This window comes from Psammomys obesus, unplaced genomic scaffold, assembly GCF_907164565.1.
Source record: "Psammomys obesus unplaced genomic scaffold, mPsaObe1.curated_primary_1811, whole genome shotgun sequence".
In the NCBI taxonomy this organism is placed as follows: Eukaryota; Metazoa; Chordata; class Mammalia; order Rodentia; family Muridae; genus Psammomys; species Psammomys obesus.
The window spans coordinates 4,182,648-4,200,356 of NW_026596091.1; the positions used below are offsets into that span (position 1 = coordinate 4,182,648).

General features: G+C 39.8%; 1 protein-coding gene across 1 annotated transcript in view; it reads left to right on the top strand.

Moving 5' to 3' along the window:
* Positions 1-17,709, top strand: part of CUNH12orf42 (chromosome unknown C12orf42 homolog) — a 91,184-nt gene that overhangs the window by 70,086 nt on the left and 3,389 nt on the right. Inside the window, exon 4 of the mRNA XM_055627786.1 lies at positions 16,619-16,981. Within this exon, the coding sequence (XP_055483761.1) occupies positions 16,619-16,981 (363 nt within the window). The remainder of the gene's footprint in view (positions 1-16,618; positions 16,982-17,709) is intronic.

The following is a 17,709-nucleotide window of genomic DNA, read 5'->3' on the forward strand; positions in this document are numbered from 1 at the left end:
TGTGTGTGTGTGTGTGTGTGTGTGTGTGTGTGTGTGTGTGTGTGTGTTTGGGCATGAGTGCCATGGCACATGAAGAAGACAAAAGACAACTCTGGAGTTAGTTCTCCTTCTACTATGTGGATTCAATATAAAGTGAGTGTTAGGTGTGTGCAGCAGTACTTTTATCTGCCAAGCACCTCGCCAGCCCAGTTCTTACTTTCACGTGAGCGAATTGGCTTATTTTACAAAAGAGTCAGTGTAGCTAGGCATTTTAATCCTAGTCTCGTTGTAATGATTCTGCAGTCAGATCTAGTCCTGAGGTATACCTGGTTTATGCTGAAGAGAGGGAGAGAAAGAGTCGGGGGAGAGAAGAGAGAAGAAAGAGTGTTTAGTTTACTGTTTTATGTGCATGGCCCGTAGATATCTGAATTTACTCCTCTTCATCTTCATGTTCACCTTTATCAACAGCAGGACAAGACAAGCTACTTGAAGGTGAGACCAGACACTTTTTCTAGAAGCTCTCTTGAATGTTGCCACTGAGTTTCCTTGAATAGAGTGAGATGGATAGTTGTTTTCTTTATAGGTGGTAATACACAGAGAATTTCTTCTCAGTTTACCTGCAGTGGGTAGCCTGTGTTTATCAGAAGGTCTTCTCTTTCCATATTTAGCTCTGAGTCTGTGGTCATGAATGAGATGGAAGACTGTTTTAAAAAATATGCTCTCTTCACATGGGAGAATCATACATCTGCGTGTCACTGACAGTAAGCTCGGCCATGAGACAAACACTGGCTACTGAAGTGTGAATAGAAGTGAATCACATCTAAGTAGCAACGATGAGGGGGCACATTGTTTCTTTTCTGCTACACACAAGCAATGTCTCCCAAAAGAGCTTCTTCCGCAAGAACCACAGATTGAAAAGCTCATGGGACAGCTTGCTGATGAGCGTGAGTCATGGGTGATAATAATCACTTCATGTTTCCATTGACCATGACAATTTTAGTTGTCATAGCAGTGTAACCCAGCCTTGAACTGGCTGATGAACTTGGTTTAAAATCAGGTGCTTGGTAATTTCCTATCACTGGTCAGATTTTGGAGTGAGCTGGGACCCTATTGGATCTATATCTTCTAGAGAAGTCTGGTAAGAACTTATGGTAATAATAGATAACTCCTTCAATTGTCCTAACTTCTCTTCTCCTCCAGGACAAGTGAGGTCCTGCAGTATGGTAGAGGTGACATGCTGCCATAAAAATACAAATTATTATAGCCTTTTTGATCCCTGCCTGCCTATCTTTAGCCATGGAATGTCTGAGAGCCTTACCTTTTGTGAACCTCAGTATTTCCCATCTGTAAGATGGGAGCATTCGTATCATTGTGTATCTCAAAGCTGCTTTGAGATGCTTCTTTCTTATGAAAGCTTTTGTTACAATTATGAGTGACTGTTCACTTTATCCTCATTTCTCTAAATGGAAGCCTTTTAGAATTCTAGAGACTGAGCTCCATTAATTAATTACTCCTAAAATAGTAGGAGTAACAATAGTCATGATTCTATTCCTTGAATAGAATAACTATTAAAATGAATTGTTGGGTGAACTTTATAAGTTTCAAGTCTTATTTGAGAATGAATGATGCCTGGAGCAGAGGCCTTTTCAAGATGTAGTGGGTCCACTGGTGACAGGAAGCTGACTGCACTCTCACTGGGGCACGCTTAGCAGTTTTTGCCTGGTTAATGCTGTGGAATGTTGGCACTGCAGTCACTAGCCCTGTCATCTATCCAATTGAGAGAAAATGCGGAGATGTAGAATGAGACCAAAGCCTTCGTATTCTTAGCTGCTGGTAAAGTTGTGAGACTGAAAGCACCTGGTAAACCAGGAAGGCAGAAGTGTCACAGAGTACAGGAAGACTGTCTGCTGTGTAGAGATGACTGACGGTCATCAGCCGCTCTTTAAAGAGGAGCAAATCCGGGAATAAAATATTAAGATTGCTGAGATTTTGACATTTGCCTGAGTTTATATAGATAAAGTACAATAGATGGGAAGACGAGCCAGGGGCTGCTGGTGCACACTTTTAATCTCAGCACTCGATAGGCAGAGGCAGCACATCTCTGAATTAGAGGCCAGCCTGGTCTACAGAGTGAGGTTCAGGACAGCCAGGGCTACAGAGAGAAACCCTGTCTCAACAAACAAAACAAAACAACCCCCCAAAACAAACAAACAAACAAAATCCCAGCCCCCCAAACAAAAAGCCAACCAACCAAAACAACAACAAATAACTATAGCAAAACCAACAAAACCAACCACCCAACCAAACAAACACAAAACCAAAAGTTGAGGAAGACATAGATACTTCTTATAAACCAGAGTCAAGTAAAGACAAGATTCCTATAATTCAAGATGATGCAGGCGGTGAGAATAGAGCCAGTGGGGAGTTAGGACAGAGAGAAACAAAAAGCAAGTACTGTTGGGGAAAGAAACCCAAGTATTTGGGAATAGCAGTGCTTGAATGCATGTGGCTTCCCTGTCCTTCTCCAGGGAATCACGCTTGTCTTTTCTTGGTTTACTTTATTTTACATGGTGAACGCGTAGGCTGTAGGTTCTGCACTCCAGACGCCTGTGCCAGCTTCTTCCACTGCCACAGCCCTGAGCGTGTGTACCTCGCTGCTTTCATACCATGGCACGGTGTCCCCGCATCTCCTTTTCTCTTTAATCGGGACGAAATGTTGTGAAGGTAAGGAACCGCAGCTGTCTTTGCACTGCTGGCATTTGTCATAATGTCTGGAATGTGCTAGGTCTCCACACTCATTTTCAGCTTATAAACGGTGAGTCAGGTGTCACCCATTCCACTCTTGCCCATCATCCAGGCTTTCTGGAAATGGTTTGTTTCTAGAGAGAATCAGAGCTTTCTGATGGGTCCATCATTTGTTCTCAGTTCTGGCTTAAGGGCCACAGAGATTAGAGGGCTTTTCTCAATTGAATATTTGAATGTTCATGGGCCTCGTGTCCACCCTTCATACAAAGCTGTTTTCTCCAGAATGATCTTCTTAAGAGAAGCTTTCTGTGTGGCCTGCAGTTTAACCTACTCTCAGAGAGACACTCAGAGCAGTGGGGCATGACTTGAGGTAAATGACCCCATTGCTCTTTGTGAAACAGAGATTTCTGTTATAACACAGGGAGAAGTGTGTTCTCAGCTGTTTTGGTATAAGAATGGTGCACATAGCATAGTCAACATCCATCTGAAATTTGATTTAATTCTAGTTTTTTTTTTTCTATGTCAGACAGGCATATAAAGTCTAACAGGAATATCAAAGGGTCTGTTTATGGCGTAAACTTTCTATTAGGGCAGCTATGAAAGAAAAAAACAAAACAACACAAAACAAAACAACACAAAACAAACAGAAAACCACATAATCACATAGTAGCAGCGGTAAGTTGTGTGAAGAATTAAGGTAAGAACAGACCAATGTGACTAAGTGACATTTTAGAGACACCACCAAAGGCCTCTCTGAAGAGCTTGAGGGAGGAAAGAGGCCAATGTAAAGGTCTGGAGGGCAGTGTGCTAGGCAGACAACAGACAGCAGGGGCGTGAAACCTGAGTGGGAAGGCTGAGGCTGTTAGAAGAGGGTGGTGAGGCAGGTGAGCACAGCGGAGGGAACTAATAGTTCACCTCCTTAGATTGTTTGGGGAACTAAATCAGCTGACACAGTTCAATGCTTTGATTACTTCCTAGCACATCAAAGTGATTTATGAATTTGGCTTTTAGCATCACTCAGAATAATATGTTGTTTCTTGCCGTAGGGCACAGTTATTTGTTCTTTGGGCTAATGTTTGCCCATCTTTTGTTTCGTCTACACCACTGTAGAAAGTACTTACCATTCCTGTCAGGTTCTACTGGGCAAAACAAATGATAGGTCTAGCCCAGGTTAAAGAACAGGGAACATTCTATCTGAGAGGTGGGTAATGTTGCCTTGCACAGAACCTGCCACCAGAAACATAGGGCATGATTGTCAAATGTCCATTAGAACACACACTTTCTATTACTGACATCCACAAAGACTTTGCCTAAGACAGGTTCAGTCTCTTATTATGGACCTCAGCTGTGAGTGTGTATGGGCTTGAGTGTGTGTGTGTGTGATTGCGTGTGTGCATGTGTGTGTGCTTCTGTATATGTGTGTGAGTGTATGTGTGTGTGATTACATGTACATGTGTGTGTATGACTTTGTGTGTGTGTCCGTGTGTGTGTGTGCACGGGTGCATGTACAGTGCTGAGGATTACAACCACAGTTTTGTGCATGCGAGGCCAGTGCTCTTCCACTGAGTCATAGCTTCAGCCTTCAGCTTTGCTTTTGCAAGACTTGCCTTTTCTGTTTGGAATAATGGCTAACCTCTTGGCTCAGATCTGCTGCCTTCTGACTGGCAAGGTTCCTTAACGCATTATGTCTGACGAGCATGTGCTAGGGGATGTGGGAAGTCCCTGTTCTGGAGCAGACACACTTGCCTGTAAACAGCACTGATTCCTCAGTGGAGAAAGCTCCAGCTAGTCATTGGATCCACGCAGCGTGGGGCCAGGGGCTCCAGCTCTGCCACCATCAGATGCTTTTCATGCTGTCACCCTTGCTTTGCCACCATGATGTCACTCAAAAGGGAGTCCCTCCCTCTGCACATGAATAACGCCTTCTCTGCCAACACCAGTTCCAGCTGTGAACATGTAATCGGCCTGTCTATGGCCCCCAAAGGGTGGTCCCAAGGCCTAAATTTAATTTTCATGCATATTTGTCCTCTCCTACTTTATGCAAACACTATTTTGTCTATAGTACAGATGCCAACTGTTTTGTTTAGATAATTGCTCCAAGTCAACCCTAGACTACAGGGAGGCCCCCTTTTCAGAAGGCACATTCTGGTTAATTTTTGGCTAACCAGATTATGACTTTCTCTAGCATTTCCTTCAGTCTTTCCAGGATAAGTTCTGTAAACATTTGGTTTATTTTAAAACAGTTTGACACCAGTGTTAGGTTCCCTATTGCCTACATTGACTGGTTCATTTGGAAGAAGCAAAGAAATGGGAACTCTGTAGCCCACAGATCATTTCACCTGGCTTTTTTTCCTTCCACATGATTTTCTATTTTTCTTACTACAGTTATTTAGTCTTAGAATGGCTGGGGAAATTTGTGGCATAATAGGAAAGAGAGAGGACTTGGGAAATGAACACTTGTAAAACAAAGTTCTTATTTTTATGAATATGAATAGTTTCTCTGAAGTGAGAAGGGGACATATGGAAAAGAAGAACATAAAACAAAACATTTTCAGATAGACAGTCCTCACATGCTGCCATATGGTCCAGGAGTATTTAAGGTAACAGAAATCAGTGGCAGCTGTCTATTTTCATTCGTGGAGCTTCAGACTCAGCTCACAAAACAATACTTTCCACTTTGTCTTGACTATTTCCTTTGTCTAGCTCCAGGTCTGGCTTGTTTGGATTTGTGGGGGTGGGGTGTATGAGTTAAATTAATGAGCTATTAAGACTTGCACATTTTATCAGTTGTCTCTTAACGGAGTTGAATATGTTCATGGCTCAGTATCTTGTCTGCTCAACTGGGTCCACATGAGAACTAAGTATAGTTTCACAGCCCTCTAGTGCTTAGGCCTAGCGATATTGTTCATAACTGAAACAAGTTAAAGGCAGAAATGATAGAGGATATTAAAATGCCATTGGCTGAAAACTCAGTTCAGATATTTGTACCCTGAATTATACCAAATAGTATATAGACATAGAGTATATTGACATAGAAAGAGTCAAGCAGACATTTTTTTTCTGTTTTTTGCTATCAGTGGAGACACCAAATAAGTTTTGTGATTTACAACTTTTATAGATAAAATGCATCTCAATATACTTTGTGTGCCATAGAAAATGAGGTTAATATTTAACTCACTAAATATGAATCTAAGGCAGGTTGAATGACTACATTATAATATGTTCTATGCCAGACTTATCAAAAGAATAGTGTCTTTTTAATATCCTGGCCTGGGGTGTATCTTGGCAGCTTTGGACACTGTCTTTGTCTTTTCTTGATTTTCATCTTAAACTTGGATTTTGAAAATGAAATAAAAATATCAGTGCAAACACATACCTCCCTTAATGGATTTTTCCTTTTACATATTCCCCTGAGTGTCTGTAATCTATGTGCGAGCATCAGGAATTGTATTCTCACTGCTCTGCTTGGGTTGTAATTGTGCTACTGTCTTGACATCAGTTTCTTCATCTTTTGTCTGATCAACTGACTTCATTTTTTTTTTTTCTGTTGCTAAACTGTACTTTTTTTTTTTTTTTTTTGGCTGCATCTATGGGGTGTTTGGTTTTGTGTAGACACAGTGGCACTGAAAGTTGCCCCCTAATTCAATAATTCACCATGAAGACTGGTTTTTATTCTCATTGTGCTGAACAGGCATCTAATCAACCATTAATTTCCTTTTTGCTGGATGAACAGAATAACTATTTCTGTCTTCCTTTCTGATGAGAAACAGAGGCAGAGAGGGTAGGGGCTGCTCTAAATGAGAAGGGTGGATTATAGGATTCAACTACAAGGGGAGGGGTAGAATAGAAAAGGGTCAGAATTTAAGGAGTGGGGACCAGGGTGTTAATGAATATGTGCCTGTGGACTGTGAAATGACATTTTGTGTATCTTACACCGAGCCAGGAAAATTGGGTAACTTTAAATAAGTAACACTTTATTTCTCAAAGCCCACTTGTTCACCGTCTGCAGACTGCGGCAGACAGAGCAGAGCTGAGCACTGTTCTACAGGTTAACAACGAATATGTGATTACCTGTCATCCTCACCTGGGGCCTTGCCATCATCACTCTTTTTTAACTCAATAAGAGATAATGATGCATGGAGTCACATCTATGAGGACGGAAAGCCTTCATAGTTTATCAAGTATGCTTCCCAGCACTCCATCTTCATAGTTTATCAAGTATGCTTCCCAGCACTCCATTCATGCAAACACACTGATGAGCTTACTGGCATCTCACAAGAAGGCATGTGTGGAAGTGAGATGAAGCTCACCAATACGTGTGGCAAACCAGATACAGCAATAAGGGCTAGTTTCATTAAAAATATTTTGCTTTGATACCATGGAGTAAATCTGAATGACATTAGTGAAAGGGAAAGGGTGGTGCATACATTTGGAATAAAGTGGGCCCTGGGGAAGATCTGACCCCCAAGTCTTCTGAACCTGAAGACTCAGTGTTTCTTGTTACAACTGCATGCCGTTACTCTCCTCGTTGCAGTCCCTTCACTATAGACCTGAAACTGGCTCCAGTGGCTCTCTGAGCATATTTCCAGCATCAAACTTTATTTAGGACTAAGATGTGGTCTTTGAGGTCCTAAGATCAAAAGTCCATGGAAGGAATCTGATTGGCCAAGTGTGACTCAGTTATCGAAACCTGGACCTACTCGTTATGACCAAAGGCTGGGATAGCATCTTGGAGACTTTTTCTCCTTATAGCTAGAAAAGAGAAATATCTAAGAATAAGAAGGCTTCCATTTCAAACCTTTCGAACTGTAGGATCGTAGATCTTGGAGGAGGAGAGGAAGAATGAAGTGATCATAGTGTAGTTTAAGGAATTGTTCTATTTTTCTTAAGGTAATTGTTAGCCTCTTAGAAGGGTTGTTTGTGTGCTCACATTTACTTATAAACTACTTACACAGAATTCATAGAGTGTGGCGTGCAGGCAGGGCACTGCTGCATTCACAAAACAGTGAAGACTAACATCCTTTCTTTTAGTGAGTTGCTTTTCTAATTAACAAAAGTAATAGTTATTGAAGACTTTTGGTTATAATGTGTCCTATAAAGTTTTTCCAAAGAGCCATGTGGAAGACAAGAAAATGGATGTGAGCATGAACAGAAGGTTCGTGCTGCACAAAAGGCTGGTGCTTACTTCTGGCCTTGAAGGGAAAATCTGTTATTTATATATATATATATATATATATATATATATATGGTGTGTGTGTGTGTGTGTGTGTGTGTGTGTGTGTATGTGTGTGTGTCTACATGAATACACGCACACACATATATAGCAGGGACAGACTTTCTTAAAACATATAGCTTTCGTAGAAAGTGTCTCTTTCTTGTGGTTGCTGCCTCTCCTTTCCTCCCACTCTCTCTCTCTCTCTCTGTCAGAAGACAACTTGCTGGGGTCAGTTCTTTCCTTCCATCTTGTGGGAACTGAGAGCTTAGGTGTGTAGACAAATGCCTTCACCTGAAAATGATCTTCTCCCTGTCCTCTATCAAAGGTCTTGTTCTGCAAGAATGGAGCATGAGTCAGTGAAGATTTAATGCCTTTTTTTTTTTGCAGAATAATAAATGCTAACTGCTGCAGTGCTGACTTCTCTCTTCCTGAGATTGAGAATTTCTGTCATTTTACGGTAACATATTGCATGTCAAGTCAAGTGTGAGGGTACACACCTCAGCACTTGGGAGGTTGAGGCAGGAGGATGGAAATTTTGAGGCTATATATAGAGACACTGCCTAAAAATAAAATAGAAAAAGAAAGGAAGAAAAGAAGAAATACATTTTAAGTCAAAAAGTGCTCAACTCAGACTTGGATCTCATTTTCACTTTGCAAGTTGCCATTTATACACAAGTGTTTCTAGAGCATCCATAGTGATAAAATAAACATTCTGCTTCTCTCCTCTTGGGTGACTATGAAAGACAAGATTATCCACAAGCACTTCTAAATGTTGAGAGTTATAATAAAACAAATCTAGGGAACTGTGAGAACACACAGCAACAGGATCCAAATGGAAAAAAAATATCCCAAAGAGGATTAGGATAGTTAGAGAAGAAAGGACTGAGGAGAACATTCCAGATGCAGAGTGATGCCTTCTCCACGGAACTGAAGAGGACTCAACTCTCCTGCTTTTCTTGGCCCTCCTTCCTATCCCTGTCATGATGACACAGCCAGAGGGAGTGCAGATGTCCATTCCTGTTCACTAATCTTTCTGGTTCTTGCATGTTTTACCCCAGATGTTTTAAAAGAGGCAGTGCATTTTTATTTTTAAGCAATAATATTTAGTAGCCATCATCTCATATTTCTGCTCTTAAACAGAGAAGGTTTTCTAACCAAGATTGACAAGAAAGAAGATGCATCTTTCCCTTTTCTATGTAGTATTTAAATGCTTGGGACACCACTGACTGAGCTCTGCCTTGGGGGTTCACTTTGTTTAGCATTTAACTAAAAATGATGGTGTTGTCAACGAGGCAAGGCCTTGAGTCTCTTCTTCCAATTGTATTGAGTCCAAATCTTACTGATTTTACGTGGACCCATTGGTATTTACCAATAAGAAGACTATTCAAGATGCTGAGATGTGATTTCTTTTTAGTGCAGAAAGTTATGCCTTTTAGAAACAGGTGCCATTTGGCATAATGATTTCATGTTCTTAAATTGGCATTTTAATTGAGTTGCCTGTTTACTTAAATCCCCTGTGTCCCCAAGGTATATTCTTCAAATACTATCTCTCACCAATAATGTCTGTTGCCACTTCAAAGAACCAAAAAGCATGTGTAAAGAGATAATCATCACTCAAGATCATTTGCCTCGTTAATGTCAGCTGTCAGCCCATTACATTTATTTAGACAAGAGTAGGCTTAGACAGAACGTATAAAGTTCTCTTTCTCAGCTGTGAAATATGATGGATGTGCCATACTGATGACCTTTACAGAAGGCCACATGTTAATATTCAGGACCTCCCTTTTGTTGGACTTGAACAATGGCTGTCATTAAGAAAGCTTGGCTTGCCAATATGCCCTCTGTTAGGATGCTGGATCACTCCTGATTGGTCACCAGGAAGTGTCATGTGCCTTTGATGGAAATGACATGGAAGATATATGGTCAAAGTGCTGTGCTCAGCACCACTGCTGTGCAGAGGAGAAAACTACCATGACCCAAATAGCCCCACACTCAAACAATGTCGCACCAACCAAAGACAACGTATTGGGAAGAAAAATGCTTGTAAGCTGCATGGGTTGGAAGATGTATTGGCCAAGTGGCCATAGGGCAATCTTTGAACTATTGAAATCTTTAGAAATATTGTTTGCTTCTGAAACAATACTTACAAACCTAATTAATCAAGCATAGATGGTTTATTTTCAAGCCTTCCATGGTATGTTACTTTAATGTAAGAATAGTGTCGGTTGGGTTCTTTTTGCCATTTCACGGAGGCGTGCAAGAACTCAGCATGGAGATTCATGTTCATACAAGTTGTAGCTCTAAATTTCAAAATAATATCTATACAGATCTTTGGTGAAGCCATCGACAAAGGCTGGGGTTGGAGGTAGCCTGAATTCCCTTTTCAATTGTTTCTGGCTCCATGTGTGATGTTTCCCTCTATCTTCCTCCTCACTTTATTCATCAGGTTCATTTATTCATGAAACCAATTAAGAAACATGTCAGATGAATTCTGTAACTTTAGTAGAAGACACTTCATGTTTTCATTATAGTTAAATGCAATGAAGAGCTGTTTTTCTGGACCAGTAAATGCTGTGGTTTTAAATGTTTATAAATACCTCCCTGTTTTCCAGTGTGGTTGCTTCTGTGTCTTAGAAGACTGACGTGCACATGCTTCTGCAGGCAAAATGAGAGCTATGAAAACAGTTTCACAGAAAGCTGAGCACTGTTCAAAGTGACAGGCAGGAAGCACTGGCCTTTGTAAATCAAGCCAGTTATGACTGAAGTTAAGTCAGTCATTAAGATGAAAGAACCATTCAGTACTTCCTTGCATACAAAACAGTGCTTGACCAGACTGGAATTGTGTGAGGTCAGTCTCTGAAGTGATCTCAGCTCCTGGTTATTCATTTTGTGGCCGACTACCAACACTTTGGATTACCTAAGTGTTCTTACCTAAGTTTGGATTACCTACTTTGTTCTTTTGGGCTCTGTCACTATGCTCCAGCTGGTTAGAAAACATAGACTAGAAGTGAGAGGAGGGATCAAAAGTCAGTCCGTAATTATACACATGCAGACTATTCCAGTGAAAGATTTCGTAGGAGAGATGGTTGAGTTTGTTCTTTATTAGGAAAATATAAAGTAAAATCACAGTGCAAATGCCATCTTATATTCACCAAGATGGCAATAAATAAATAATGTTGACTATAGGCAACTGAAAGTACTGACAGGGTGTGGAACAGTAGGAAGTTGAATAGACTTCTGGTGGGAGTGTAAGTTGATAAAACATTTAGGATGAAATAGGTACTCTATAATAAGGCAAGAGATAAGCATGCCTATTTGCATGCTAGATGCCACTCCTATACTCATAATGCTTATAAGAGAATGAATGGACAAACTGTGGATTTCTATATAATGAAATATGGTGAGTTTGGTATTATTTTTGTAGGCTGTGATGTATGAAAGTGCCCTTTTCTTCCTGTGTGTGTGAGTGTATGAACTCATCCAAGCAGAAGGAGGCCGGATGCTGATGTTCGTGTGTTTTCTTTGATTATGTCTCCATTATATGTTTTGAGGCATGGTCTTTCCTGAACCTGGAACTCATCGTTTCTGCTAGATTGTTTCTGATGGCTAGAAACAAGCATGCTTCTCTTTCCGTAAGTCTGGGGTTGTGGGCACACCTTGCCTTGCGTTTCTATGGGAGCGAGGGATATAAACTCAGGTTCTCATGTTTGCACAGAAAACACTTTACTTGGTAAGTCATTTTCTCAGTCCATATTTTGCCAAACTTATTCTATGAGGCACAGTCTCCCTGATACCTAAACCACACAAAGACTCAGAAAAGGAAGAGAATTTCAGACCAATTTTCCTTACCCCAAATTTAAAGACCTGGGTCTTGCTTTCAGATCAGCTGGTGATATGACCAAGATGCTTATTTTTTGTCACCTTCAGTTTCTTAGTAAGATTAGTAAACTAGAGAAGTTTGGTGAGGCTCAAGTGAGATTGTTGGCATGGAAACAAGTAAAATGCAAAGGAACACACAAGTTATAAGGACTATATATGCTGGATTCTGAGACAGTGTCTAGTTGTAGAAAGACTTGAGGAGAAAGATGGCACTGACTTTTGAGTTTATTTTCATGATTATTTTACTGAATAAAACTGATCATAGCCCTTGGAAACCCATATAATTTATACAGATCAAGGATTGTCCATACTATTTATATGCTTTAACCACAAAGGAGCCTCACAGCAAACCCCTCTGACTGGGTTTGCTAGATTGGGCAAGACCTGAATCATATATTATAAAACATGTCCAGTATGTTGCTGTCTAATATATATCCAGGGTTGAGAACCATTGGATTAGACTTAGCTGTGTAACCTACCAAGAAGCACTGGACTTCATGCCACAGGCCATGGAATTTGGCTTAAATTTTAACACCATCTAGGAAGGAAAAGTAAGGAACATATTAAAAGCCACTGAAGATTGTGAAAGAACGTTGAGTAGTTGCTCTGTTATTTAAGTCCAAGACAACTGGTAGTTCTGTTAGCCCAGGTGACCTGGCAGTGGTATCACAGAAGATACTAGAAATGGATTCAAGAATCTGTGAAACTAACATAATCTAGTTTGATAGGCTCAACTTCATTTTACTGTAAATCAACTAATAAGTTTTGTCTTAAAATCATTTTTTTTCTATTGGCCTGTATAAATGTTCATCATTGGGGTAGTATCTAACCTATGGTAGATGCTTAAAAATATTGTTAAATAACTAAATAAATAACCACAATGACAACCCATTTTAATGTCATAATAATGCCTTTGTTTCCTGTACATAGAATCCTTAATATGTTACAAATGCAAAGTTACTTGCTCTTCTGATAAGTGGTGGAGTATCTGATGCAAAGGTGTGAAAAATTAGTCCCCCAAAGTATTTACACAGAGTTGGATGTTGAAGGTGGCTATTCTCAGATGACATTTAAATTCTCTTGATCCCTAGCTTGTTAGATATGAAGGGTAATTGGATGTATTTGAAGTGCTTTGGACCTTCCATCCCAGTCACAGTATTTGAATAACCAAACAAACCAAATATTTGGACTGAATACTATTGGTTATAGTGGTTTTCATTTTCCTTTTGGACCAAGAGACCTGAAACTACAAGTTAGAAAGATCCTAAACGTTTCTTTGCACTTTGAAAAGGCTAATTTTTGTTCTACTATGTCAAACTGTGGGGTTCAAGGTGAAATAACAAAACAATGAAAAATGAAAATCAGACATTTAAGTTAATGTGATGGAGGTAGAGCAGATATCTAGATCTAAGACTTGCTGTGGAAAGAGATACAACTGCATTCCCATTGAACCAAGCTGAATATTTATAAAATCATGTTCTAGGGAAAAGATGTTATAGGAGGAAGTAAATGAATGTTATTACTCATAGGTCTGGCTGTGTGACAAAGACAGAAACTGGTGGCTTGTGCTTTTTCAGAGAGCAGTTGTGTCATGTGTATTCTACACTACATAATTAGAAGACTAAAAAGATCAACATTTATAAATCAGAAGTTTTTACATTCTTAAAATTTCTTCTCTCTAAAATGTCTGCTGTTGCTTAACTCTTTCATTTTGGCAATTAAAGGATTGGAAGGTCTCGGGTCCCTTCAGAGGGGACAGATACTCTAAGAATAACCCCACTTTACTTGGATCTCAGAATGTTCTCTATGATTATCGCTCAGCGTACAAGGTTGTCGTTTTGGCAGAGTGTGGCAGTCAGCATGGCCAGTGTGCTCTGAGCTGCCTGTGACTCAGCTTGCAGAGTTTACTCCTGGCACTCTGGCCCAGCTCCTCCACAGAGAAGAACTCAAGTCATCCCTCCCAGCTCTCCCCTTCCCATACCACAGCTACCGTATTTGGGGTTTTTCTCTTTTCTTTCTCCAAAATCCAAATACTTTGTTTTGGGGTAAAAGTTTGATTAGTAAGTACTTTGGGATAACATGTATAAATCTAAGCTATAATGTATGTAATAGTTTTGTGGTTTTTATAGGAAATTCCACAAACTGGGCAGGTTAAAACAAGAGACTTTATTTTCTCCATCTGGAGAGCAAGACTGAAAAAGCATTGTTCGAAGTTTCTAAGGGAGAATTTGTTGAGTTTGTTTAGCTTTTGGTAGCAATACTTGACATTTCTTTACTAGTTGGAGCATCTCTTCAATCTTTTCTCTACCATCTGTGATGTTCATCTATATCTGTGTCTCTGTGGCTCTTCTTATAGGGACAATAGTCATATTGAATTAAAGATTACCCCAACTTGATTTTTATCTGTAAAAACCCATTTCCAAATAAGGGCAGATTCACAGCTACCGAAGTTCAAGGCTTGAATAAATCTTCTAAAGGACATAATTGACTCCATAAATAACTAGGCCATTTGGTCATACTACCACAGGCTCAATGACTTTCTGTAAGTTTCCCCTCAGTTCTCAAAACTATATTGCTTAGCATCGAACCCAGGCAGATTCTTAAGCCCTGGAAATGTCTCTTTCCTTATACTACCTCTCCCATTAAAGATTTCATTTTATGTCACTGTGTTGTGAAAGGACATTTAACTAAATATATCTGTAGTGGAATGCTAAACTATTTTAACTCTTTAAATTTTAATTTTGTCTAATTAAAGATCCATAGAAGTTACAGCATTTGAAATGCTGATTTTGGTTTATGTTTTTCAAATTTTGTTGTTTTCATTGTGTGCTTTATATCTTTATATTTTAGAGTTATTCTTTGATGTAATCTCAATGTAACAGAGTTGATATTTAATATTTATTTTCTACATGCCAACTATACTTCATTATGTGCACTATATAATCTGTTCTTTATAATATTCTTGAGGTAGGTGCAATTCTCCAAATTTTATGAATGAAAAACTGAGGCTGTGTAAAATTAAATAGAAATTTTTCAGGTTCCTGAGCCATGAATTGCATAAAGCCATGTTCACACCCAGCTACAGGTTGTAGCACTTTCACTGACCTTCACTACAATTCTAAAATGACAGTAACATATCTTAAAAAGTAGTCAACATTTATATTTTTATTTACACAAAATACAGAATCACAAGAAGATTGAATCTGGTAATTAGTTAGATTAAAACAAATAAGCTTTGTCAATTCTCTTACCCCTCCCAACACTTCTCAACCCTAAAAAGACTTAATTGCTTTCTATTATCATATGATCACACACCCCCAGATGCATGCATGTGCACACAGACATATACATATACACACATGGACACGCATACACACATACATACGCACACCACACACACACACCTATACTGTCCATCGAGTTGCAAACTCTACGGACTACTTTTTTGCTTTGTTTTGTTTTCTTTCTTCCATTTATAACTCACCCCTTTCCTTTGCCTAACAGGTCAGAGTTGCTTATCTATTCCTTCATGCCATCTTCTTCTTGTCTTTTCCAAACCACTATTGTCTGTGATAGGGAAAGGTGGTATTGCCTTAGCTGTGTCTTTGGCCATCTTTGACTGTTGGAGACACTCAAATTTATTCTTCTTCTTGGCCTGGACTTGCCGAGCAGTCTTGGATGACTGGCCATTGAGCCCCAGAGATCTACCCATATCTGATTCCACAACATTGGGATAACAAATGTGCCATATGTATGTATGTGTGTGTATATGTATATATATATATACATATATACATAAACACATACATATATATACATATATGTGTATATATACATTTTTGAGCACCTCCCTCATCCTCTAATGTGGCTTCAAGCAATGTGTTTTTCACCTTGCAAGTGCATCAAACAAGTGTCTTGACCACTGGGCTTGCGCTGTGGATTGAGTCTGGGCTGCGGTTCTAACTCTGCTAATTAATATTTACGTCATTTTGGATCAGCTCCCCCATCTAAGCATATTTTGCTTTCTTGGGCTGTTGTAAGAAACATTTTGTGACTGCAAAATGGGTGGCTTAAAACAACAGAACTTTATTCTTCTCATTCTGGAGGCTAGAAGTCCCAAATCGAGGTGTCTGCCCAGGTCTGCTTCCTCTGAAAGCTCTAGAGAAGTGTTACCTCTTTCTTCTAATAGAGCCCTGAGTTCTTTGGCTCCTCACCCTGTCCCCGCCTTTACTGGGCCTCACCTCTATCTGTACCTCCATGTGGCGCATGCGCTCATGTGTCTCAGCCTTCTAATATATCCAAAATGAACCTTAATTTATCATGACTTCATCTTTAATTATATTTTTATATTCTCTAGTAAGATCACATGTGCAAATATTGAAGGCCACATGTGCAGATATTGCAAATCAGAACTTCAACACAGATTTGGGGGGGAAAGGCACTTATATATGCTTTGAGCTAGCGTTCTGACTGTAAAATGGAGACAATACTCTCAGCTAGCCATGGATCTTGCAAAGATTAAGTGACAGCCATGTTCAGGACCTCATACAATGTTGGCTACATACCCCGAACTTAACCATTCACTGCCCTTTATGTTTCTCTCTACACTACTCCCATCATTTTTGTTCTCCCATCATTTTTGTACCCCAGTTTCTGTCATGGTCATTTACATATGTTTGCTCAGGTGTGAAACAGAAAACACATACAAGTCCATATATAGCTTGATCCATTCTCCCTTCCATTAATCTCGAAGATGATTTTGAAGTGATTCTTTCAAACTAATGTATTTCCCTTTTACAGAATTTGCAGGGTTTCATAATCCACTGACAAGTAAAAGACTACTTTACCCTCACCAGTACATAATTCCCAACACCCCTGCGAGCACACTCTCTCTGGATGAAGACATTTGTGGAGAAGGCTGCCCTTGCTTGTCACCATCCAGTGCAGTGGATGAGGAGGGCCTGTTCTTTTCTGTCAAAGAAGAACTGCAGAAAAAATCTAGAAGACCACTCAGGCAGGTCTGGGTCAGCCCATTTGTGAAAATGCAAGCTGCAAATAAGGCTCTTAAGAAATCATACTCAGTGAATACCATTTCTCTGAAAGCTGAAGGAAGACATATACAACTCCAGAACCATCCCTTGAGCAAGTCCAAAAGAGACCCTGGTAGGTGTCACACTGCGGTTTCTAACCTTTCTTTTCTCAACTTGTCACTTTCCGGTTCTAACTTCGATAGAAACAAAACCACTTTTTTTTTTTTTTTTTTTTTTTTTTTTACTCAGTGGTGAGCCATAGTCTAGAAGTGTGCTAAGAACTGTGACAGGCATTAGAGTACTTGTTGACACCTGTGACATTTGAGGAGACATCAGGTATGTGTACTGATGACAAATCATTGAGAATTCAGGTGTGGCAGCAGACAGTGGCAGCAGACATCTTTCTTGCCTACACACATAGTAAGCTGTAACCACACGCTAGAGTCTATGCTGACCATTTTATTCAATTTACAAAACGAACACATAACACTTAGGCAGTTAATCTCCCCATTCTACAAATAAAGAAGCTGTTGAAGTGAATTAAGAAGGGTAATATGTGTGCAAATTAAATGTTTCAGCTTCAGCAGCCACTATAGGAGAAATTATTAATTGTAGGGAATAGAGGGCAGGGTAATAGCTCAGTGGCTCAGGTGTTTGAAAGACCTGAGTTTGAATCTCTAGAACCTGTTTAAGCTGGCCATACAAGCACTTGTCTGTAAGTGCAGTGTTTCAGCAGTTGGAATGGGAGGTGGCAGAACCATGACAATCCTTGGGAGTTCATAGTTTAGCCAACCCCACATATGCAGCAGTGAAAAACCAACCAACCAACCAACCAACCAACCAACCAACCAACCAACCAAC